Genomic DNA, 27,902 nt, shown 5'->3' with positions numbered 1-27,902 from the left:
AATGCTAATGCCATAATATTTTAGTTACTATACATTTGTAATATAGTTTGAAATTAAGGATCATAATACCTCCATTTATGATACCTTCAAGTTTGCTTTAGCTGGCTATTCAGGGTTTTGTGTGTGTGTGTGTGTGTGTGTGTGTGTGTGTGTGGTTCCATTCGTATTTTAGGATCGTTTGTTCTATTTCTGTAAAAAAAAAATTCTATTGGAGTTTTGATAGGAATTGCATTGAGTCTGTAGATTGCTTTGGGTAGTATGGACATTTTAACATATTAATTCTTCTAATCCCTGAGCCTGGACTTTCACTTATTTGTGTTACCTTTAATTTCTTTCATCAATTCCTTATCGTTTCAGTGTACAGGTCTTTACCTCCTTGGTTAAATTTGTTCCTAAGTATTTTCTTTCTTCTGATACAATTTCAAGTGGGATTTTCATTTTTGTTTCTGATAGTTTGTTATCAGTGTATAGAAATGCAACAGATTCCTGCAGATTGATTTTGTAGCACTTGTTATAGATTTCACACACTAAACTTAATTTTTCCTGTGAGAAATCCATGATTTCTGAACTTGGTCCAAATCTTCCTGCACCTGTGATTGCAGAATGAGAAATATTAATGGGTAATCCATAGAGAAATCTTTTCAAGTGATTGCCAAGCACTGAAGGGCGGTAGATATTTCCTCCTAAAGTGCCATCTTTTCAAAAAGGAGTAAACAATTACTCTTCTTGAGTATTACTGGAAAAGCAGAAATAAATATATAGAAACTTTTCTAGGCTTTTAAAAATGATTCCTATCCACTGCCACCCATAGAGAACAGGGAGAAGATTTAATCAAAGGTTTTAAACCAAGTGGCATTTGCAGTCAATGCAAAGCTCAGGTGCAGGAGGCACTCCTGATTGCGGGTTATAGCCCCAGGTGGGGTAAAAGTTAGTGGACTGAACAGGTATTCGTTTTCTTTTTTAAAAAAATTTTTTTAACGTTTTTATTTATTTTTGAGACAGAGAGAGACAGAGTATGAACAGAGAGAGAGGGAGACACAGAATCAGAAGCAGGCTCCAGGCTCTGAGCCATCAGCCCAGAGCCCGACACGGGGCTCGAACTCATGGACCGTGAGATCGTGACCTGAGCTGAAGTCGGACGCTCAACCGACTGAGCCACCCAGGCGCCCACAGGTATTCGTTTTCTTTAAGCTTCACTGTTTCAATTAGAAGTACTTCATGGTAATATTCTTCCTATCTACCATCAATTTCAAGTATTTTTTTACTTTGTTTTGATCTTTGTTCTTTTTCTTGAAGACAGTAAGGTTTTTAAAGACCCAATCATATAAATATTCATTGTGTCCTGATGGACTAAAATATTTAGATAATTTTCAAAGTTAAAAAAGCAGATATGTTCTAATGATTCTCATTGATCCACCAGCCAAAGCACAAACTTTTCTCAAAGTGCCTGAATGAAAAATGGTTGATAAATTATCAAGAACTTCTATATAAAAGTGCTTAAAATATTTTTCTTTATGGAGGAGATATTTTGTGATACATGATGAAAACTTAAAAATATATTTTATAGTTCTTGATTTCATTTCCCTAGAAAATCCTACTATTATAATACTGATTTTGTACCTGGACGATAATATACATTTGAAAAGAAAGAACACATGAGATGTATATTTCTTAAAAACTGAGATATTTGAAAAGGGATATATGGTTTTATGATTAATAATATGAATAATAATATTGTGCCAAGTTATTGGGGAAAGATGCATGGAAATACATGTAAATGTGTCATAGAGGCAGAGAAATGAAGGAGGAACACAAAGATAGGAAAATCACACTGCATTATATACAAGCTTGTACATCTACATAATGTATTAATATTTGAAGTCTAAATTATATCAAGTGTTTTTATTGCAACAAAAACATAAGGATTAAACAATTGCTTATGGAGAAAGAGTTCAGACACAAACTTCTAGTTTATTCACAAAGCCAACATTTCAGCAGATTTTCAGTTAATCTGGACATTTGCCACTGCTGACTTTGCACAGTGAGTTCTCTTTTAGAAAAATGTGCACATGTTGTATTACTTTATTTGCTCCAGCTGGGTAGCTAAAGGAAGACAATTGTTAGGAAGAAGTTCAGATTAATAGCATAAAATTTGATGTAAATATTAAAACACAGAGAAGGAAATGTGCTAGTAAATTATTGATTCACCTTATTTTAATGGAAATTTTCTAGGAATAAGGGGTTTATAGGGTGAATTTGAAAAGTTGAAGCTAACTCTTTTTCTCCCTGTGGTTGAGCTGTTGTTGTACTTTGGTTAAATGTCATCACAGGAAATTTTCCATTTATATTTTTTGTTAAATTAATATATAGGAAAAAACAAGCAACTCTAGGCTTCTTGAAAACTGATTTTATAGTTAATGTATTTCAACTCTAAGTCTTGATAAAATCTACAGCCATCTTAAATGCAAATCACTGATTTATTAAAAGGAGTAAAATGAGAGTTGGGTGTAAATGTCCAGAATTGAATTCTGCATTCAGTTTTAGGTTCCCCATATCGAAAGTGATAGAAAATGGCATGAGAAGAGGGAAATACCCATAAGAACCAAGTGCTTGCTAGGTAAAAGGCATGGTGCTAGGCATTAGAATCAAAGAATTTTAATCCCAAAGGGGCCTTCTTCAAACCTCCACAGTCTTCAGTAAACAGGGCCTAATAAAGTTAAAGAGATGTGTCTAAGATCACATGTTGATAGCACAATAACTAGAATAGAGATCACTGACATCCAAACCCTGCTCTTTCTGGTCAGCCATGGGATCAAGACCATACAAGTGTGGACAACTTATCATGCATATGACACTGTGTACTTGGCCTTCCTAGTTATTGATTCAGTCATCTAATATTCTGTCTCTATCTGTAGACTCATTTATCATGGCCACAGAATTGATATTCATGTTATTTATCAATTCTGATGAGCTAGTACTAAGAGTAGATCTCTGTGGCATGCCCCTCAAAGCCTCCATTTAGACTGACTTCATTCTTTTCATCAGCACACGTGGAGCATCCAAATTCAATCAATATTAATGCGATTTGCAACAGGGCCATTTTTCTTTACCTGATTTATAAGAATATCACAAGACAAAAAAAAAAGAATATTACAAGACAGCTTTTTTTTTTTTCTGATATCAGACCAACTTTATCAATGGTCTTTCCACAATGGGAACTTTTAATAAATCACCTTTGATGAATGAATTAAAGTTGATCGGATATAATTCTTATCATTGGTTTTCATTCTCTATCTAGCCACATTTATTTTTCTTATAGATACATTTAATAATTATAATTAAAGTATTAAGCTATTTTTTATGTCTACCGCATATATCTATTAATAAGTATAATTTATTTTTTCCACCTTGCTGACCACTGAGCTTCTGGAATTTAAGTTGTACATGGTTACTCCAAGATGCCAGCAGACTCATACATATATTTTGGGATATATTTTGTCATTGCAAAGAATTTAGTATCATTTATAGGGGAATGTCACATTGCCAAAAGTACTCAATTTATGAGAATACTATGTGAGAGACGGATAGCAACTCTTCTGTTTCTAAAGTGAATGAGTTCAAATCGTAGCTGTGTAGATTTAGTTGTAGATAGGATCCTAACTCAAATAAGCATTACAATGGTTTACGAGACAGTATCTCTAGTTTTCTGACTCCTAGAAACTGAAGGAAATGGAACAATATGGACAAAGCTGAAAAAAGTCAAAGTATGTCTGATTTCTTTCACCAAAACATCCTAAATATGAGATATTAGCACCCCCTACTCATTTCCTCCTTATACTGCATTTGGTTTTAATCTAGAATAGCAGTAAGAAAGGGATTCATTAAATTTTAGCTAATGATCAGAGCTATCATTCTAGTATAGATTTTTTAAACTGCAAATGTATTTTAAATCAGCTTGTGAGTTATGCATTTGATATTTAAAAATTTTTTTATGATTATTTATATATATAGAGAGAGTGTGTGCAAACAGGGGAGGGACAGAAAGTTGGAGATAGAATCTGTACCAGGCTCCAGGCTCTGAGCTGTCATCATCGAGACCAACATGGGACTCGAACACACGAGCCGTGAGATCATGACCTCAGCCAAAGTCAGATGCTTAACTGACTGAGCCACCCAGGTGCCCCTGCACTAGATATTTAAATTCTGACTTTTTATATTCCAACATAAAGAGATACAGTTTCAGATTTTGGTGTATAATTGTTATGACTTCAAGTAGATTACTTTCATACATGGTATCTTAGCCGGGCTTTTAAAGGTAGCCAAAATCTGTGGCTATATCCATCTGTAAGTAGAATAAAGTAGACCAGGGTCAGTTTTTTCTTCTAGACTCTAAATTATTCTCACACTGGAATGTAAGCATTAGTATAACTATATATATATATACATATATATATATATGTATACACACACACACATATATATATGTATATATAATGGAATATTACTTGGCAATCAAACAGAATGAAATCTTGCCATTTGCAACAATGAAGATGGAGCTAGAGTGTATAATGCTGAGTGAAGTAAGTCAGAGAAAGATAAATATCATATGATGTCACTCATAATGTGGAATTTAAGAAACAAAACAGGTGAACATAGTGGAAGGAAAGGAAAAATAAGAAGCGAAAGAGAGAGGAAGGCAAACCATAGGAGGCTCTTAACCATAGAGAAGAAACTGAGGGTTGCTGGAGGGTTATTGGGTGGGGGGATGGACTACCTGGGTGATGGGCATTAAGGAGGGCACTTGTTGGGATCAGCACTGGGTGTTATAGGTAAATAAATCACTACATTCTACCCCTAAAATCATTACTATATTATATGTTAACTAACTTGGATTTAAATAAAATTAAAAATTAAAAAAAATAAAGTGCCAGAATTCTTAAGTTAATCACTTTATTACATTAAAGGTACATTATTATTTCAATATGCATTTTTAAATAGTCTTATATTGAAAGCCAATAGGTATATAACATACAGTAATTTAAAATCTAGAACATTTACTATAAATTAAGGATATCTGGTTGTGCAATGAGGTATACAATGTGCTTTGAAGTTGTAAAATACACTTATATAAGAAAGAGTTTGTTAGTGTGATTGTTACCATTTTTTTGGAAGACTAGTTCTATATATGTGACTCAAATATCAGACAATCCTTCTAGCGTTTAGTGAGCTTTGTAGAGTCATTGGATTTTAATAGTGATTTTCATTTTCAGCACTCCAGTTTTAATGAGGAAATATTTCCAGAAGTATTAACTTATTTCTTAGGACTAATATTTAGTCTTTTTACCTGGTGTTGGCTAGAACTAGTAGTATTATTTTCAAACAATATATATATACTTAGGTAGGACATATGTCAAGATTGAACAGGGAAGTTAATCTTCAATTATCTGAAAGTTTCATATTAGTTTAATGTTTGGATTGATACATTCTCTTTAACATAGACATAGTAATTTATTTTACTGACTGTTCTTCAGAGAATTTAATCAATGTTTGAAATTGAGCACAATTTCTGCAGATTGGGGGAGAAAGAGAAATGAAAGCAATGTTTCTCAACAGTTGCAAAGATTTCAGTGATTTGACTAAAATTTCTTAAGCTTTCATTTTTTCATGTATTTGGGGGTTCCACTACTCATTTATTACCAGGAGGCTGGCTGAGAGTTTCTTATGGAGTTGTTTCCCCCCATGGTCATGATGAATTTGCACTGTTATAACCAATACTCTCTTGTTTAATCTCTGAAATCCAATCTATATTATCAAAGATTTATTCTCCAGAAGATAGCGTATAATTAAAAATGCTCATCCAGAGCAGGGTTTATATTTTTGACCTAAGTTGTCGTATTAAAATATAAAAATCATATGGGGCGGGGCACCTGGGTCAGGTTGAGCGTCCGCCTTCCGCTCAGGTCATGATCTCGTGGTCTATGACTTCCAGCCCCACGTTGGGCTCTATGCTGACAGCTCAGAGCCTGGAGCCTGCTTCAGATTTTGTGTCTCCCTCTCTCTGCCCCTCCCCCACTCATGCTCTGTCTCTCTCTGTCAAAAATAAATAAATGTTAAAAAAAAATTAAAAAAAAAATCATATGGGGCACTTGGGTAGGTCATTCGATTGAGCATCTGACTTTCGCTCTGGTCATGATCATGGTTTGTGGGTTTCAGCCCAACATCAGGCTCTGGGCTGATAGCTCGGAGCCTGGAGCCTGCTTGGATTCTGTATCCCTCTCTCTCTGCCCCTCCCCTGCTCGTGCTGTGTCTTCCTCTCTCTCAAAAATAAACATACATTAAAAAAAACCCAAAACATATGATTACTAGATAAAAAACTATATTCCAAGCCATATCAGACAATATTTTAATTTTGGATACAAATAATTAAGAGGAAAGCCAGCTCAATTTTGAAATTTTAAATTTTTAGACAAAATGAGTATTACTTCTGAGATACTGATGATCATACTAATAAATGCCTGTGAACGAAATCCAAGGACAAGTTGATTTATTATGAGTTCATGGCATGAATGTCATTTTGTATTATTTTAGCCCAGAACACAATCTCAGAGAAATATGGACTGAAGCTTTTAAATGTCTGACTTTCTTAAAATGTTCTAGAAGGGTCACTCTCTCAGTTTGAGTTGATATTCATACTTTGAAATTGAAGAGTAATGAAATAAAAATTAAATATTTATGCCTTACTTTCATCAGGTATATAAGGCCAAAGACAAAAATATTCTTTCTTGCTTTTCCTGTCCCTGGGACTCAAATCAAAAATAAAGAGGAACAGTTAGATTAACTTTTCATTTCTTTCTAGAAGATATCACGTATATGAGAAAAAGAGAACTATAATCAACAAATACTGGGCTTATTTTAATTTGTTTAGGAGTAAACAGGGAAAAAATGTGAAAAAAGAAAAAAAAAGATGCCTAAGCCATAAGAAGGAAATGAAAGATGAGAAATTAGGTGAGTAATACAAAGGCAGACATTATTCTGAAATCCGTATCAGTTATTTAATGTGATGAACCTGAAGTATAGCTATAAGAAAATAGTACCTGCAAAGAGTATCTTGCAATATGAGCAAGATGTTAGCAAGTGAGGGTTGAAATTACAAAGTAGAAAGAGAAACTATTAACTTAAGGTCACCATGTTGTTGAAATTCTTCTAGTTTTAGAGGCTTTTTTTAAATTTTAAATTTAAATTTTTGTTAGACGCTAAAGGCATGATTTAGTTGTTTGTATACTTCATTTTTAAGGTAATTTTTTGAAAGAGAAATAAATCCATAATATTATAGGCTGAAATGACTAAATTAATGTGAACTTCATGCTTACTCTTTTGTTTCCAAATACTAGAGACCATGGTGAAATGTTAACTGAACATAAGTCTTATGTTCCACTATTTACTGATAACAGAGGAAAAACATATCAGTACTAAAATAGAATCACATTTCTACATTAGATTTTAAAACCCGATTGATCTTTGTTAAGTGAGTGTTTGTAGGTAAGTGGTTTTTAAATTGTTGAGTGTTTTTTAAGGGAAGTGTCCATGTGGTAGGTAGTAGTTCTACATAAATAAGTGAATCGTAAATGGAATAAATAATAATTGGCATAATCAGTATGACTCTTATCTTTGGGAAAGCATTTCTGATTTGCATTAGGAATACATCGACTGAAGAGAGAAAGATGGAATAGATGATTGTAAGATTCTTTTTAACTCCACACATTTGTTTAAAATTTCACATATTGAGTCACATGATAGTAAAAACATCTTAATGAAAAAAATAATCCTAGTAAAATGTCAATATAATAATCTTTAGAAGCTTTTTGTTTCATGTGAATTGTTCAAAAGTAAGCTTTTTCATGCACCCAATAAGTTGTAGAAGAATATTAATGCAGCTCTCATCTCTTAATCAGACATACATGATGACTGTGTACAGATGGGGGTGAGGGAGGGGAGGGGCGGGTTGAGGTAGGGGAGGGGCAGGAGGCGTGGGAGAGGGATAGGAAGATGGATATTAGGAAACTATAGCACATACTAAGAGAGATCCTGGGGATAAAGGAAACTGCTGGTTGATTAGAGGGCATCCGAGGCATTCTGTTCAATAAAGGACTGCAGAAATATAATCACTGGGCTTAAAGTGAAATTTCATAAGTTGCAGGTGGAGTAATTGAGAATACTCTATAAAAGGTAAATAAAAGTCCTGTAAGAAAGTGACTATTCCACACCGATTCTGTACATGGATAGTGCTTATAGAAGACAAAAATAAATTAAAAGAAAGAGTTGATAGAAAGAAAACAAGACAAAAAAATAGGAGTAAAGCATTAAATCATATTACATTAAAATGTCATAACTAGGTTTTTCCTCTCTGATGAGCCGCTTACACAAATGCTGGGTAAAATTATATGAACAGTACCTTTCTTTTAGCCTTTAGCTGCTCATGGTACTTGTCGCAGGTGTCTCCTGGGATCTCTCCTCCCCAAAGAGTAATTCCAACAATGGTGTATGTGACACCCATGACGAGCAATGGGAAACAGTACACCAGTACAATGACAATAATATGGTAGCTGCAAGAAATAAAAACAAACGAACAAACGCAAGCTGAAGATCATATTGAGATGCAATATGTGGGGAACTTTGAATTCATTTTCTTTTAAATCATAATTGAAAATTCCAAAGATTATTTCCACATTTTCTCCAAGTCCTCATTTCACAAATTGATCAAAATATCATGCTCTTGTCCACTATATTTGTCCAAATGCTACCAGCTGATCCTTGCCAATCTTTGATTCATATACAAAAAGTATAGCTGCATTGCAGTGCTAATTTAAACTGCCCATGCTCTCCTTGCCTAGAGGTTCTGGACGAATGCCATTTCTCTGCTTGGTAATTGTTGAGCTAACCTAATTAAATTTATCATGAGAGACAAAAAGATGAGACAGAATAAACAAATCAACTGACAGGTATTTTCTCACATGCAAAATTATTCTATATACCCTTGCAACATCAGTAATATTTGAAATAAATTGTTTTTATCCAAAGGAAAAAAATGTAACTAGATATTCTAAACCATCCTGGATCCACAAGATATATGACTATAATTTAAAACATCAGGTAAAGACATTTACATGCATTTCTAATGTCATGACACATTTGATAGCATTATTAATTTGGTAAATAACATTCGGGTGTGTTAGTCACATCAGTGTCAAGATACTATAAATTAGCAAACTAAATTCTACGTTTTTATAGATTTAAGTCAAAGTGATAAGGATGTAGGGGCACCTGGCTGGCTCAGTCAGCCAAGCATCCGACTTTTGCTCAGGTCACGATCTCATGGTCAACACAGAGCCCACTTCGGATCCTCTGTCTCCCTCTCTCTCTGCCCCTCCCCCGTCTCTCCCTGTCTCTCAAAAGTAATAAATAAATATTTAAAAAATTGATAAGGATGCAGTTGGGGAGGAATAGAAGGGCAACTGATAATATAACCACACAATTAAAATTTGTATAAAGTTTTGTGTAGTTTCCGCTGTCTTAGGAAGGCTTTAAGGAAATTAAAGAATTCGGTATACTAGTCTTCTCAATACCTGTTTCTTTGTAAAGGGAATCTTAAACCTCCGTGCCTTCCAGTTTCCTGATAGCTTTTTAAGTATTGAGTTACAGTCAGTGGGAAGCGATTCAGTCAATAAATAACTTAATTTTATTATTACGATTACTTTTATTTTGTTATACAGCTAAGATTTATTAATATCAGATAGAATAACAGTATTTCAGTTTAATAACTATTTCCTGCTTTTCCTTCAATTAAATACTTCCTAATATTTTTCTTTAAAAATCTGGACTCTGGGAAGTCAGAGAAAAACAAATACCATATGATTTTACTCATATGTAGAATTTAAGAAAAAAACAAATGAGCAAAGGGGAAAAGAGAGAGAGAAAAATTAAAAAACATACTCTTAATTAAAAAAAACCAAACTGATGGCTATTGGAAGGGAGGTGGGTGAGAAGGGGTGGGTTAAAAAGGTGATGGGGATTAAGGAGTGCACTTCTCATGGTGAGCACCAGATGATGTATGGAATTGTTGAATCACTATATTGTACACCTGAAACTAATATAACAATGTATCTTAACTAACTGGAATTATAATAAAGACTTAAAAACAAATCTGCACTTTGGGTAGAGAAGTTTGATAAAGTGACTTCTTTAAAAAATGACCATTATATTAAACGTCCTATTTCAGCTCAGGTCATGATCTTGTGGTTTGCGAGTTCGAGCCCCATGTCCAGCTTTGTGCTGACAACTCAGAGCCTGGAGCTTGCTTTGGATTTTGTCTCCCTCTCTCTCTGCCCCTCCCCTGCTTGTGCTCTGTCTCTCTCTCAAAAATAAACATTAAAAAAATTATAAAAGATTACCATTGTATTTGCATCATTGGTTTTTTTTTTAAAGAAAAAAATAGGACACTGCATTAGATTTTATTGAATTAAAATTTAAATTACCGGAATAAAAAATGCAAACAGTTGCCCAATTACTTTTTTTCCTTTTGCTTTTCTTAAGATGTGTCCAAAATATGAAATACCAAATTCTATTGTATAACATTCATAATTATTTTCCAACCTAGTGTTTATGTTTCTTTAATGCTAAAACAAAGGAGCACAACCAAGAACCTACCAGAACTGCCTTTCCCTAACCAGGACTTTAAAAGGACAATCAGCACCTTTGGGCTTCAGTTCTTCCTTTCCCATTCTTTTCTCAATTAATAACAACCCTGCTTTCCTTTGTGCATTGCTTTCATCTCCAGGGATTTTATCACTTCCTCCAGGAAACTCTCTAGAGTTACCCCATATAAAAGTCATCTCATTTTTCATGTTAGTAACCTTTGTAATTTATAAAACTTATTGACCATACCATATTGTAGTATTTTAAACTTTTTTTTTTTAAAGATTTTAAGTGATCTCTACACCCACTGTGGGGCTCAAACTCACAACTCCGAGGTCAAGAGTTACTCTACCAACTAAGCCAACCAGGCACCCATGTATTCTAGTACTTCAATGTGTCTCTTTTCCCAAATAACATATGGACCCTTGAGGGAAATGTTTATGTTTTATTTGCTTAATTGTTGCTCCCAACCTATAGTTCTTTAAATGTTCAATAAATTGAATTGAAAATCACAATAGAGAATTAACTTACGTGAAATGTTGTTTAGGACCCTCTGGCCATTGCACGTAGCAAAGAGTACGGCCTGGCATGACTTTAATTTTGGAGTAAAGACACTGAGGGAAGGCAAGTAGAAATGCTAGAATCCAAATACTTCCAATGACGATCTTGGTTGCTGTGGCAGATAGTCTGGGTTTCAAGGGATCAATAATGGCCATATACCTATACAAAAACAAACAAAACCATTTTGTTGGTTCTCTTGCTAGCAGAGTTAAAAATGGAGTTTCAAAGGAGTTATCTGTCTCTGGTAAGCAAGTTGATAAGGATTTTGCTTTGTAGAGGCAGCATGGAATGATAATCATGGCATAGTTTTAGGAATCAGGCATATTGAGGTTCAAATCCTATTCTGTCACTTATTCAAACTTTTTGAACCTCAGCTTTATTATTTTAAAAATAGAAACAAGAACATTCACCTCATAGGGGTGAAGTCAAGATCAATAGAAATAAGGTAAGTGAAAGGTGTTGATTATTTGCGCTGTGCCTTGCACATTATCAGAATTCATAAATGTCTGTTGAATGGAACTGAAAAAGTGCATAGTAAGTGCTTAAAAATATGAGTTCTGTACCTCAAGACCTCCATTTTTCTTCTGTATGTTTAACTTTTTAGAAGAAAATTCTGGAGAACTAATATGGATAAACCTATCTGACAAAAATGAGGAATCCCTTATAAAGGATATCATCAACAACTCCATCTAAAAATATCGAGACAAGATCAGGATTCAGATAATAATAAATAAGTCAAGTTTGACTGAGGCCATGCCTTGCTGTTACCTCTAAAATTGAATTCATGGTTTACCATGAAAATCTTCATAGTGCCTGTGTAACTATGTATAACATAATAGTTATAGAAAAATATACTTGAGACTCTCAAAAACACACATATGATTTTTAGAGAGCAAAGTTTTGGGAAATTGGAAACTTTGAATATGGTAACAAAAATCAAGTTTTATTCACTTGTTAAAATATTAATAATATGTCTGGGAGAAACAATTGACAGTTTCAAATTGGTTAATGTGCCTAATTGCCAAATTCTGGCTAATAGAGTAGAAAATTAATTTGAAATTATACACAAAACTAATTATATTTTTACATTTCTATCAACAAAACATTGTTGACATTGTTTTTGCTATTGACCATTATGTGTTTCTCAAATATATTTTGATTTATGTAAAATTTTCAAAGGCAACAATATAATCAAAGAATGACTATTACTTAAGTCCAAACATTTTAATTTTAAGAATAAATATTTCAAGATAAGAATAATGTTTTTTTTAATTTGCTTATTGCCCTTTGTTTTATGACTATTAGGCAGAATTGGACCTTTAATAGATATATTGGAACTTACCTATGTAGTACTCATCATATTAACTTTAGTTGAAATTTACTTAAAGGAAATATCCTTAATTTATTATGTATGACAGCTAATAGGTAAAAATGAATGTTAAGTAAAAAATCATAAAAACAGTACCATATTTTTGGAAATAAAGTGAACCACACAATTAAAATAAAATGCCTATGTTTTTTTGTTTGTTTTCCAATATATGAAACTTATTTGTCAAATTGGTTTCCATACAACACCCAGTGCTCATCCCAAAAGGTGCCCTCCTCAATACCCATCACCCACCCTCCCCTCCCTCCCACCCCCCATCAACCCTCAGTTTGTTCTCAGTTTTTAAGAGTCTCTTATGCTTTGAAAATGCCTATGTTTGAAATTGAAAATTGTTTTATAATTTATCTCTTATGCTTATGTTGGTGAATAATAGCAACATTTCCTGACTGCCAACCATAAGCAGGCAATTTATTATACACATTATATATATTTAACATCCAAAACAGTCTACTCAACCAGATAATATTATTATTTCTATTTTACAGAAAAAGAAACTGAAGCTTAAATACATTAAGTAGATTGGCCAAAATGACCCAGATGGTAAGAGCTGGAATTCTAAAACAGTTCTGCCAGTCTCCAAAGTCCATATGGATACAGATGAAGACTTTGAATATGGCAGTTCATATAAGGAATTGTGGAAGAGAGGAAAAAATATTCAAGGTAGATACCGTCCAAAGAATCCTATTTTGCCTCTGAATCTGAAAGCGTTTATGTGCAATATTAAAGACAAGAGTCAAGCATAGAAAGGGAATAATTATAGTTGGGTATTTCTGTTCCCACTGCTGTTGGTTATGATTCACCACAGCATTTCTCTCATTATATTAGCTGGTTGCTTAAGGAGTTTCTAGAGCCAAGCACAGCACTTATCAATAAATTTTGTTGTACTGAACTGAATATTCTTCAACTCTATCATGATATTTTGCTTTTTTGCTTGCCTGGAAGTTTATGAATGAAATTTGGATGTTTAGAGAGTTGATTTTTTTGAGACTGAAAAGAGAATTTGACTGGCATGTGCAGTGTTAAAGTCCTGTATTACTATTACAGCACAGATAATTCAAAATAGTACAAGTTGCTTCTTGATTTTGATGTTAAGTTACTCTATATTACAGAAATTATTTCCAAACAGATAGAATATTGTTTTGTTGGGATTATATGAAGACAGTCAATTTATGTTCTCATTAACTAACACTTCAGTGAAGGCAGAAATTTAGGAACTTCAAGCTGACATTTTTGTCATTTCTGGTGTGATCTGTTATTCATTCAACCAAACATTTATTGAATGCCTACTGTGGTATATGAAACAATAGTAAGGAGAAATGACCTTCACAGAGCTCACAGTCTAGTGAAGTAGACAGATAATAACCAAGGAATGTAAAATAAACAAAACTACAAATATGATAAGTGTTAAAAGGCAAGGAATATATAGCCATGTGAGTCCATTTACTGGGAAAAACATATTTAGGTTGTGACTCAGTCTTTCCTAAGACAAGTCATTCTGGGTTGAAATTTGGAAAGGTAACTAGGCAAGGTGGCAGAAGAGTAAGGGTTGCTAGGAAGATTTCTGGAAGAACAAATGACATGTGAAAAACTCCTGCACAAATGCTGAGTTTTTATTGGTTGAATTGTGTCCCTCTAAAAAAGGTATGTTTAAGTCCTAAACCCCAATACCACAGAATGTGACTTTAGTTGTAAATGGGGTTTTTATATAGGCAAGTGAGTTAAAATGAGGTCATTAGGGTGGGCCCTAACCCAATATGACTGATTTAAAAGAAATTTGGGAATAGAGAGAAACATATGGAGAATGCCACATGAAGATGGAGGTTTGACTGATGCATCTAAAAGCCAAGGAATGCCAAAGACTTCCAGCAAACCACAGAAAGCTATGAGGAGGCAAGGAAGGATTTTCTTACAGTTTTCTGAGGGAGCATGGCCCTTGCCAATCCCTTGATTTCAGACTTCTAGCGTCCAGAGCTGGTAAGACAGTAAAATCCTCTTGTTTCCAGTCACTCTGTGGCACTTTGGTACAAGAGGCCCAGGAAACCAAAGTGAAGGGAAAGGATGGGGAAAGCATTGTGCACTTGAATAAAGACTACTGTAATGGAAACAGAGTGTGAAGGAGGAAGTGGTCTGAGATAGAGTTGTAGAGCAGGTCGTAGATTTTTTGTCCTATGGAGAAAAATCAAGGTGATCAGTCAAAGGAAGAGAATAATCAGCCTTTAGTGAGGAGATTTTAGTATTAATTGAAGGAAGGAAAATAATGCAAGCAGTGGGAATAAGTAAACTGGCTATTGTTTTGTTTTGGGTGAGAGATGATTGTTGCTTGAAATAAGGTGTTACCAGGGAGATTGAATTATGGTAATGGTTTGAGGAAAATAAAAGAATGTTAAAACATTGTAGAAAGGGAGAGCCAGTTGGCCATAGAAGTAGGTACAGTTGCCAGGCACTGCTGACAAGATTAATTTGAAACTGGTAATTAGGAATTCATTGGGGCATCAGTATTTCCTGTTCTGTGGCTCTCTCCAGCAATAACAATTTGCTCAAAAGTAGGCATGAAAAAAATGGATCCTTAGGCTCATCCAAATAAATATCTTCTGGACCTTGAGAAGAAATAATCCAATCTGCGATATAATATCACTCAAATGATTGTTAGTACTTTATTTCTCCTTTAAAGAAATATGTATCTTTGATATGATCACATTAGCTTTGCCCAGGTTTTTGTCTGAGCTTCTCACTACCATTCTTACCTTTACTAAACAGATTCTCAAATACATTAGTGCCCTTAGTATGATCATTTGATAGGTAATAGCTAAGATTGGATTCTTCACTCTTTCAATTAGCATATCACTCAAACAAGTTTAAAATTATGTTTTATAGAGTCTGTAATTCTTAGAAGCATCCACTGAAAGCTCCTATTTTAAATGCCATCTTTTATCAATTTTCCTTTCCATTCTAAGACAAGACCACATTCTTTTACCACTTACTTTTCTGATATAATTGAAGGGTCTTTTCTGGTTCTTTGATGTCTAAACAGAATATTTCGACATACCGTTACTTACTTTCAATAAGCAAGCCTTTTCCATGTGCGATTGTTCTTGATATCTGGTATGATTCTTCCTTTTGTTAGCATTTTTAGTAAGCTCTGTTTCTGGATTTACTATGCCTCTACACATTTTAAAATTTTGGTATGAAAGGCAGTGTGCAGCCTTCAGATATGCACTTGATTAACAATGCAAAGAATATTTCCCTCAAATGATGTGGATTTTGCTGTTTTCCAATTTGCTTCCGGTCACGGTAGACAATGTTTTAGGCTGTAAAGCCCATATATATAATGCTGTCTGCCTATTGTCTGTACAAGATAAAGATTCGTTGTAACAGCTGTTCATGACCCATACTGTTTCAACTTCTGGCCTTTGGTGCTAAGGCATTTTCTGCTTTGAAAAATCACTAGAGAGAAATATAATCTTTTTTGAAATGGCATTTTGCAGACAAATTTTATTTATGCTTTTTCATAAGTATTTTAAATAAGAGTGAGCCAGTTAATTATTTTGTCATAACTATTGTCTTAGTGAATTTTGAAGGGAACAAGTATTTATTAAAATAAGCTTGTATATACATACATTCAAATATATGTACACATATAATAGGAACTTCAAAATACTATCAAGCAACAAATAACTTGCTTATTTACCCAGATTTTTTGATTTTTATAAGTAAAATTTATAGACTAGCACTTGAGGAAAATTAGATTTAAAAAATAAAGTTTCAGGGGTGCCTGGGTCAGTTGGTTAAGTGTCAAACGCCTGATTTTGGCTCAGGTCATGATTTCAGGTTTCCTGAGATTAAGCCCTGCCTTGGACTCCATGCTGACAGTGCAGAGCCTACTTGGGATTCTCTCTCTCCCTCTCTCTCTGCTCCTCCCCCACTTGAATGCATGCATGTGTGCTCACTCACTCCCTCTCTCTCAAAATAAATAAATAAAACTTAAAAAAATTTTAAAAATAAAAATAAAGTTTCATAATAGTGAAAGTACTTGACTTTCATTTTATATACTTTTGGTTTAAATTCAGCAATTAGATTTACCTATTCATTTATTAATTGACTATCAGCTATTTGTTTTCAATTATTTCTTGAATGCTTTCTTTCCCAAGATTTTATTACATTCTTTGACCATATTGATAAATAAGATAGATATGGTTCCTACTCTTGTAGAATTCAGAGTCTAACACAGAAGAAAGACATTATTCAAATAATCACAAAATATGTAAGAAATCACTACCTAAATGTTCTTTGGGAAACATCGCCTCTTGGATATTTGGTTAAACTTTCCATGGAGCTTTACTGTAATGGCCTGTGTGAGTTCAGCACCTTCCCCCATGATTTCTAAGTGAAATACAATCTAACCCATTTGGTACCCTCTGTTTCCATTCTTGAATCTGTATAAAATACTTTCATGTCACCCATTATGAACCTGAATGCAAACTTGTACTGTCATATGATTTCCACAACAAATCCAATTATATAAAGCATTTCAGATTTCAAAATTTTATTGGATTTAGGAATTTAGGGGAGGGGAGAATACACCACCACTTTTTATCCTATGATTCTAAACTTGACTTTTCTTCTCTTTGTTATACTCATTTTATATTCTGCAATTTTTAAAGGACTCTACATGTACCATGGGTGACCCTGTCATTTACAACCCCTTGACAAGTTTAGCCCAGTTTTGCATTTCTGTCAGTAGGCTAGTTTATCTAGCCCAATCCTTTAGGAAGTCTGCAAAATTATCTCCACTGTGTACACAGTGTTAAGAAGACATGTACTAGTAATCATAAAGCATAAAATAGGCAATTTGACCTAGGCTGGGGTGTGGGTTGAAATGATGGTAGAGATATTAGTAGGCTTCTCCGAGGAAGCAACATTGGTTTAGAACAATAAATAGGAGTTAATTAGAATTGGGATTTGAAGAAAAAGTGGAACAGCAAGTACTGAGGTTGGAGGAAGCAGGAGGTATTTGAGAAACTAGAAAGGCCAGATTCTCGGGGCGCCTGGGTGGCACAGTCGGTTAAGCGTCCGACTTCAGCCAGGTCACGATCTCGCGGTCCGTGAGTTCGAGCCCTGTGTCAGGCTCTGGGCTGATGGCTCAGAGCCTGGAGCCTGTTTCCGATTCTATGTCTCCCTCTCTCTGCCCCTCCCCTGTTCATGCTCTGTCTCTCTCTGTCCCAAAAATAAATAAACGTTGAAAAAAAAATTAAAAAAAAGAAAGGCCAGATTCTCTACAGCACAGAGGAAGGAAAAGCAAAGATGTCAAATAAAGCTGGAGAGGTATTAATCATGACTTCACTGATATATATCCAATATGTATTTAGGTTTTCTTTTTTAACAATAAAAGCAATAATTGCTAACACCTGTACCAGACTCTATTCTAAGAGCTTTATATATAAATCAGGTAATCTTTAAATTCTAATTATTTATAATAATTACAAAATGATTTATAATAAAATGCTACCTCATTAGTGAGTACCACATAAAACAATTTCTCCTCAACATTTCAGACCTCAATTTAGAAATAGTTTTCTATATTAACAATATAAAATTTACTGTTAAAAATTATTTTATGCTATTTATATTATCTCTGATGATAAATAATTTAAAAATCAGAAAATAATAGGTTATTTCATCTGTGAAATACCATAAATACTGTAAAACTATAAACCCTTTTTTTAAAGTCCAATTTACTAATATTTTGTGTCATCTCTATATTGTCTCAGAAAATTAATGGGAACATATATAACCACTTCTATATATCACTTTGAAAGTGCTGCTTTCACAAAGTCATCTTTATGTTATCAATCATATATTGAAAAGTTAACTTTGTTAAGAAACTGGTTCCTGGGGTGCCTGGGTGGCTCAGTTGGTTAAGCATCTGACTTCAGCTAGGTCATAACTTCACAGTTTATGAGTTCCAGCCCTACATCGCGCTCTCTGCTGACAGTGTGGAGCCCGCTTCAGATCCTGTGCCTCCTTCTCTCTCTCTGCCCCTCCCCTGCTAATGCTCTCTCTTTCTGTCTCTTAAAAAATAAACATTAAATAAATTATATATATAATATATATAGAAACTAATTCCCCATGAGAATAGTTTTGAACTCTTGGCAGATTATTTTCTTGAAAGCAATGCTTTCATTAAAATATATTTGAAGCTGAAAAGGACTTATATTTTTAGTATTCAATATTTTATACAGATAACACAAAACACTAGATGTAGTTGTGTATAGTGTAATTATACATGATATTCTATTTATACTATAAGGTAATATGCTTCCTAATATGCATCCAAAGCCCTTTTTCAGGTCAATAAGAAAAAAAAAATTCAATCCAATTTTATTTCATTCTATAAGGAAAAGAGTTTTTAGATGAAGAGAGAATTCAAAAGTTTGCCCCAAAATGGAGGAGTTAGAATAAGAGCTAAAAAACTCCTAGGTAAAGGCAATAGACAGGTCATATTATAGTCAATGGGTAAAGGAAATGAAATTTCTTAACCAGAAAAGACTTGAGACACTTGCAAGCTTTAGTCAAATGTTGGGGCACCTGGGTGGCTCAGTCGGTTAAACATGTGACTCCTGATTTTAGCTTAGGTCATGATCTTGTTGCGATATTGAGCCCCAAGTTGGGCTCCACGTTGGGCATGGAGCCTGCTTAAAAGTCTCTCTCTCCCTTTCCCTCTACCTCTCTCTTTCTCTCTCTCAAAAAGAATATATACAATATATAATACATAAAATATGTTATATATTATATAAGTATATAATTATTAAAATATATAAATATAAAATAGATATTAATACACATATTAATATATGTGTGTTTATATGTTTATATTAATTTACATTAACATAAATATAAAATAAGTATTAATACACATAAATGAAGAGCTATAGTGTAGATAGTAGAGCAGTTTTAGACTGCTACAGGAGGTAGAGCTCAGACCACATTTTCTGGAGAAAGATGAATCACAACTCTGTAGGGCACAATGGACTGTCTCCAGTGGTAATACTTTTTTTTTTTTCCTCTGTTGTTGAAGTCACTGAAGAATCAGGAATAGAATGAATCACCACTTACTGAGTGAGTTAAGGGATTATAAACTTCAGGTGAATTGTTGAAATAGATGAAAGTAGTTTCCCGCATAACTTTGAGATTATAAATTTAATCAGAGGGAGGTTGTCTGAAAACTAATTATGGTTCCAGGCCCTTATAATCAAAATTATGACAGGAAGCAGATTGTTGGGACAACCGAGTGAAGTAACTTAGTTTGTGTAATTTGCAGAGTACTACAGTATGACTTATATATCAAATAGTATTGAACCAAAATTTCCTTCCATCTATTAGCTTCCCCTTATAATTACTTGGCTTTCCTTTTATATGTCTTTTATATACATGTGATTAAGTAAAGCCACATATTATAACTGGTACTGCAAGTCCATAGTTCTGGCAGACAGTTTTATTTTTTAAAAAAAATTTTTAACATTTATTTATTTTTTTTTTTTAATTTTTTTTTTCAACGTTTATTTTTGGGACAGAGAGAGACAGAGCATGAACGGGGGAGGGGCAGAGAGAGAGGGAGACACAGAATCGGAAACACGCTCCAAGCTCTGAGCCATCAGCCCAGAGCCTGACGCGGGGCTCGAACTCACGGACCGCGAGATCTGACCTGGCTGAAGCCGGACGCTTAACCGACTGCGCCACCCAGGCGCCCCAACATTTATTTATTTTTGAGAGACAGAGAGAGACAAAGCATGAGCAGGGGAGGGACAGAAAGAGAGGGAGACACAGATCTGAAGCAGGCTCCAGAAACCGAGCTGTCAGCACAGAGCCCAACATGAGGCTCAAACTCACAGACTGCCAGATCATGACCTGAGCCGAAGTCTAATGCTTAACCAACTGAGCCACCCAGGCCCCCCTGGCAGACATTTTTTTTTTAACCAACAGTGACATTAAGAGCTTTATGAGAATGGATGGAAATGATTTTATATATACACTTTTACAGTGTGAATATCTTCAGAAAAAAACATGAATATTACTATGCATATATGAAAAAAAGCTTATGTTTCAATAATAGGTTTTTCATTTTTGAAAAATGAATACTTTTTGAGTATACTCATTATAAATATTATTTGTATATATGTATGAGTTACTCTGAACCTCTTCTTTTTCTCATTTCCTTTGCACAATCATAAATCTTATCAGTCCACCTTCTGACATCACCAAATCTGTTCTGTTCCTCTCCTCCAACTCTCAATGCCTGGATTATTGCAACATCACCATAATGGGTTTCCTGGATGCTACTCTTTCTTAGCTTTCTTCACAATGTCTTTCAAGTTATCTTTCTAAATAATTTCACTGTTTCTTCACTTTTGACAGGATTAGCTGCAATTCTGCACACATTTTACTACAGTGGCACTAAATATCTTAACTGGCACTAAATATCTTAACTTTTGCTCAAACTTGCTATGTTGTATAAGTCAGAGCTCCAGGAAAAACAATGGCACACTCCAGTGGGAAAACTGAAGAGAGTTTAATAAAGAGGTCATTTACAAAATTAAATAAGCCATTTACAAACCCCATTTTACAAAGTTGTTAAAGGAAATCAACTTGAAATGAATATTCCTGGGACTAGCAACAACAAGGAGTTGGGAGGCATGGGTGTCCTCCTGCCCAGGTCTCAAGGATGAAAGGATGCTATAATCTGAACTGAGGAGATGAACACTTCGGGGAGTATCACTTGACAAGAGATATGGATACTGTTTTGGGCTTAGCCAATTTGCAGCAATCCTGAATGGAAGGAGAGTGGATACATTCCAAAGTCACTCTCCTCTCTTCCTCCCATCTCCTTCAAGTGTCTCCCACTAGGCAAAGCCAAAGAAGAGGCCAGAGAGCAGGGGACCCTTTCGATGCATATAGTCCACAGAAATATTCAGCCTGGGAGGAGGGGACAGAAAAAAGAACAGAATAAGTAGAGAGAAGATCTGACTTGAAAAATAGAAATTGTCCAGCTCACATATCCTTTGACAATTTCATGTTTCTCACATGGTAGTGTCTTTGCTGGAATGATTTCCCTCTCGCTCATACATACATTATTGTAAAGTTCTACGACTGCTAAACTTCTAGGCATCCTTCAGTTTCCACTCAGATTACAGAATGATCACTGTGGATTTCTTCCCTTCCCTCCGTCCAGAGTTAGTTTTTAACCTTCTCAGTGCTCCAACAGTATTATGCTCATACTTTGATTTGAACTCATTGGAGATTCTGATTTATTCATCTCTGTGTTCTGTAGCACCTAACAGAGTATCTATAGGAGTCAAATGAGAGCTGAATACTGACTGCAAATGGCTACTGCATATTTGGACAGTTGAATATTTGACTACTTCTAAGGTTGTTGAATATTTGGATAGAGTGAATAGCTGTTTACAAAAGGAGACTTCAGCATGTATGCACTTTTTTTTAAAGGAATAGTTTCCTTAACTTTACTAAATGGGAATAATAGAGTATGATCATGAGGTTAAAATGTCATTAAATAACACACTATATACAAAGAGATATAGATAATGTCAGGCACAGTAGACACTCAATCTAAATCATCCCAAACTATGTTGAATAAAATGAAATTAACACTTAGGACAAAAACAAAAATAAAAAACCAGCTAAAGAGGTAAGTTTGAGATAAAAACAAACAAAAAAATTAACGTGGTTCTTAAAACTTGTGATTGGCATGGAAAGAAAAATAAGTTTATGCCAAATTCTAATCTAAAGATTGGAAAATCTTTTGATATTGTCCCTAGCTCTCTAATACAAACCTATCCAATCAGGGTGGTACAGTATATCAGTTATTTCTTTTCTAAATCTCCATCTGAAACATATTTCTATACAGAGAGTAATGCAATTTTCTACGCAACTTCAATAAGAACAACTCCTGCTCAATGGTTCAATGATTAAATGGGAACATTCAGTGTTACACTTGGAGATTGTTAAATTTCTTTGCGTGTACTAGGAATTAATTCCCACCAGTTTTGTCTAATGTGGATCTACACCACATCAGACTGCTTTCTGAAATAAATACTGGAATGTAGCAGCTCCACTAGATTATCCTTAAAATCATAGGGATGATGACACTCATCAAGCAGGAGGATTTCCAAATCTGTGAGTATTTACATTGTGATGATGTAAAGGCTTATTTAACTGTGCAAATGGAGGAAAAACAGGCAATGGATAACCTTTAAACTTGGATAATAAAGATGGAAAATGAAGGCTTTTTCATATCTTATTTTTCTTTTTAATTATATTTTCATTATATCTCATTAAGGTAAATTGTGCCCACATTATTCAATGGTAGGAAGTGATAGGAGAGCAATTTAAAAATGTGTTCTGTTCATCCATTCAGCCAGTCATACAAGAAATATGTAGAGTGCCAACTATATGTAGTCAGTATCCTAGATGCTATGAATATAGTAGGAAACAAAATAGTAGTAAACATTGTGAAGGAAAATAAATTAGAAAACGTGGATAGAAAGTAACATGAGGCTACTCTTTAGATGGTGATCACTCAGTTCACACATGAGATACACTGAGAAAATGAAAACGTAGTTATTCACTTTTTTGTAAGAGTTGCTTCTTTCTCTTCTTACAATGCACCTGTAAATATAAGATAATTTTATCTTAATAGTCTTTCTTCCTTGTGGGCCATAACTGTAACAAGTTTTCCTGAACAACAATATGCCAACAAATTAGGAAACTTAGGTAATATTGAAGAATTCTTTTTTTAATTTTAGTTTTTAATGTTTATTTATTTTTGAGAGAGAGAGACAGAGACAGAACACAAGAAGGGGAGGGGTAGAGAGAAAGAGGGAGACACAGAATCTGAAACAGGCTCCAGGCTCTGATCTATCAGCACAAAGCTCAACGTGGGGCTCGAACTCGGGAACAGCAAGATCATTCCTGAGCCAAAGTCGGACACTTATCTGACTGAGCCACCCAGGTGCCCCCAAATTGAAGAATTCTTAAAAGGAAACAAAAGACTGTATACTCAAAACTCTTCCAGTAAACAGAGGAGGAAACACTTCCCCCTCTCATTATGTAAGGTTAGTATTACCATGATACCAGAACCAAAGGGTGCATAAAGGTACAAACTTCTAGTTATAAAATAAGTAAGTCATGAGGATGTAGCGTATAGCATGGCTACTATAGTTATACTGTTTACATAGTTGAAATTTGCTAACAGAATAGATCTTAAAAGTACTCATCACAAAAAAACTATTTTAACTGTGTGGTGATGGATGTTAACTAGACTATAGTTAATATAATTTTATACAATAAAATTTTATAATTTATACAATATTATAAATATTGTATACTTTATAATTTTATAATTTATACAAATGTCAAATTGTTATATTGTATACTCAAAACCAATATAATGTTATATGTCGGTTATTTCAGAAACATACGAAAAGTATTATCCATCGTGGAAAAGTGGGTATTATTTTGGAAATTCAAGTTTGATCTGAAAATTGATTAATGTAATATACTATAGTAATAGGATAAAGAACAATGACCACATGATCATGACAACAGATGCAGAAAAGAATTTACCAAAATCCCAAATCTTTTCAGAATAACAACTCTCCACATACGGGGAATATAAAGAAACTTCTTCAACTTGATAAAATGCATTGATGAAAAAATCTACAATTAACATAATACTTAATTGTTAAAAATTTAATTCTTTCTCCCTATAATCTGGAAAAAGGCAAGGATGTCCCATTTCATCAGTTCCATTACAAGTTGTACTGGAGGTTCTAGCCAGGGTAATCAATCAGGCAGAAGCCAAACAAACAAAAACAAAAGAAAAAATAAAGAAAAGAAAAAAAGGAAATAAAAGGAGATTATTATTATTATAGTAATTAATATTATTATATATTTATTATTAATAATATTATAATAATATTAATATTAATTAATTATTATAATAATATTAATATCAATTAATTATTATAATTAATAACATCAATATATTATATATTAATATGTTATTAATATATAATATATTAATATATTTATTAATAATAATTATTAATATATTATATATTAATAATATTATCACCCATATTGAAAAGGAGAAAGTAATGTCTTTATTAGCAGATGGCATGATCTTCCATGGTGAAAATCCTCAGGAATCCACAAAAACCAAAAGTCATTAGAATTAATAAGTGCAGCAAGGTCACAGGATACAAGTTCAATCAATTGGATTTCTACATACTAGCTATGCACAATCTGAAAATGAACTGAAAAATTCCATTCAGTAGCACCAAAAATGAAACCATTATTACATTATATGTTAACTATCTTGGATTTAAATAAAATTAAAATAAATAAAAAGCCGATCTTAAAAAAATTTGGAAATGAAAATCTCCTAGAATAGTCAAAACAATTTTGAAAAATAAGGACAAAGTTGAAGGACTTACACTTCCATATTCTAAAACCTAGTACAAGGCTACAGTAATCAAGAGAGTATAGTACTGGCAGAAAAATAGACATGTAGATCAATGAACTAGAAATACCAAGGGTCCAGAAATAAACACTTACATTTATTTCTTGATTTTTGACACATGTGCTAAAGCAACTCAGTGGGGGGAACTGTAGTCTTTTCAACAAACAGTACTGGGACAATTGGATATTCACATAAGTAAAGATGATTTGTCCTGTTATCTCACACTATACACAAAAATCATCTCCGAATGGATATCATATACAAATGTAAGATCTAAAACTATAAAACTATCAAGAAAACACATAGAACTGAATCTTCACTATCTTGAAGTAACTAATTATTTCTTAGAATTGACCACAAAAGCACAATGAAGGGAAAAATGATGTACTGTACTTCAGCAAAATTAAAAATTTTTGCTCTTCAAATACACCATGAAGGAAGGGAAAAGACAAGCCAAAGACAGGGAGAAAATATGTGTAAATAATATGTCCAATTAAGGACTTGTGTCCAAAATACACCAATACTCTTACAATTTAATAAGACATATAACCCAATTTAAAAACAGAGAAAACAGGGGTGCCCTGGTGGCTCAGTTGGTTAATTGTCTCACTCTTGATTTCAGCTTGGGTGGTGATCTCATGGTTAGTGAGTTTGAGCCCCACGTCAGGCTCTGCACTGACAGTGTAGAACATACTTGGGATTCTCTCTGTCTCCCTCTCGCTGCCCCTCCCTTGCTTTCTCTCTAAACAAACAAACAAACGAACAAATAAATAAATAAAACTTAAAAAATAAAAACAGAGAAAACAATTTGAAGTACACACAAAAAACTAGATATTGTATGATTCCGTTTATACCAAATTCCAGAAAAGAAAATCTATAGCAGGAGAAAATAGCATAGTAGTTGTCTAGGTATGGGTGTGGATTAGGCAGTGACTACAGTTACAGTGAGGTTTTTCTTTGAGGTAATGAAAATATTCTAAAATTAGATTGTGTTAATGGTTACATAACTAAAAACTTATGAATAATTATTGAATTGTGTACTTAAATGACTGTATTTTATGGAATGTAAATTATGATTCAATAAAGCTATTAAAATAGTCTCTCAACTATAAGAAAACAATCCAATTGAAAAATGGGCAAATGGTTTGAACTTCACCAATGAAGAAATAAATATTAGTGAGAAGCACATGAAGATGTCCAACATAATTATCCATTAATGAAATGTGAGTTAAAACCACACTGGGATACAGCTGTACACACACTAGAATTGCTAAAATCAAAACAAAAATTCTGACAGCATCAATTGCTGATGAAGATCTGCAATAAGTAGAACTCTCATATACTGCTGGTATGAATACAAAATGGTACAGCCACTGTGGAAGACAGTTTCATAGTTTGTTTCTCTTTTTCATTGAAGTATAGTTGACATACAATATTATATTAATTGTGTACGTCACAGTGATTTCACATTTATATACATTGCAAAATGCTTACCAAGATGAGGGTAGTTACTATCTGTCACCATACAACGTTATTATAATATTATTGACTGTATTTCCTATACTGTGCTTTACATCCTCATAACTTACTTATTTTACAACTGGAAGTTTGTACATCTTAGTCCCCTTCATCTGTCTCGCTCATCTACCCACCCACCTCCCCTTTGGCAACCACCAGTTTGTTCTCTATTTATGAGTCTGTTTCTGTTTTGTTTGTTTTATCTTTTAGATTCCACATATAAGTGAAGTAATATGATATTTGTCTTTCTCTGTTTGACTATTTCACATAGCATAATACCCTCCAGGTCCATCCATGTTGTCACAAATGGTATGTTTCGATTCTTTTTTTTTCCTTTTCCTTTTCCTGTTTTTTTTTTTTTTTTTTTTTTTTTTACAGCTGAGTAATATACCATTGTATACATATACCACGTCTTCTTTATCCATTCATCTACTGATGGACATACAGGTTACTTTCATATCTTGGCTATTATAAATAATGCTGCAACGAACATAAAGGTACATTTTTTTTCATATTAGTGTTTTTGTTTTCTTTGGGTAAATACCCAGAAATGGAATTGCTGGATCATATGGGAGTTCTATTTTTAATTTTTTGAGACATTTCCATACTGTTTTCTATAGTGGCTGTTCACCAACAGTGCACAAGGGTTCCCTTTTCTCTACATCCTCACCAACACTTGTTATTTCTTGTGTTTTTGATGACAGCCATTCTAACAGGAATGAGGCGGTAGCACAACTTTATACCTTTATCATAGGGTGCAGCAATCTCACTCTTTGTTATTTACCCTAGAGAAATGAAAGCTTTTGTTCACACGTAATTCTGTGCATGGGTGTTTGTAGCAGCTCTATTCACAATTGCTCAAAACTAGAAACAACCCAAATATTTTCCCAGGGGGGATGAAAAAACTTTGGTACATCCACACAATGCAATATCCTCAGCAATAAAAAGGACCAGGCTTTTGAAGCACTCAAAAACTTAGATAAATCTCAGAGATGGTAGGAAAGTATCCAGTGTCAAAGCGTATATATTATATGATTATGACCAAACTACAGTGGTGGATGATAAATCAGTGATTACAGGAACTTAGGCCAGGGAGAGGGTATGAATACAAAGGTATAGCATGAGGGGAAAAATTGTTTTGTGTTCTGTTTGTGGTGGCTGTTAAAGGAATCTATACGTGCATTAAAAGTCCTACATTTGCATATCAAT

General features: G+C 33.8%; 1 protein-coding gene across 1 annotated transcript in view; it reads right to left on the bottom strand.

Moving 5' to 3' along the window:
• TACR3 (tachykinin receptor 3) overlaps positions 1–27,902 on the bottom strand; it is a 92,222-nt gene that overhangs the window by 40,355 nt on the left and 23,965 nt on the right. Inside the window, exons 2-3 of the mRNA XM_040477072.1 lie at positions 11,224–11,412; positions 8,453–8,603 (exon numbers count right to left, since the gene is read on the bottom strand). Of these exons, the coding sequence (XP_040333006.1) occupies positions 8,453–8,603; positions 11,224–11,412 (340 nt within the window). The remainder of the gene's footprint in view (positions 1–8,452; positions 8,604–11,223; positions 11,413–27,902) is intronic.

The sequence above is a fragment of the Herpailurus yagouaroundi genome, unplaced genomic scaffold, assembly GCF_014898765.1.
Source record: "Herpailurus yagouaroundi ecotype Mexico unplaced genomic scaffold, PumYag 28, whole genome shotgun sequence".
NCBI classification, from domain to species: Eukaryota; Metazoa; Chordata; class Mammalia; order Carnivora; family Felidae; genus Herpailurus; species Herpailurus yagouaroundi.
Note: the sequence above shows the minus strand (reverse complement) of the source record. Positions and strands in the feature narration are given on the sequence as shown.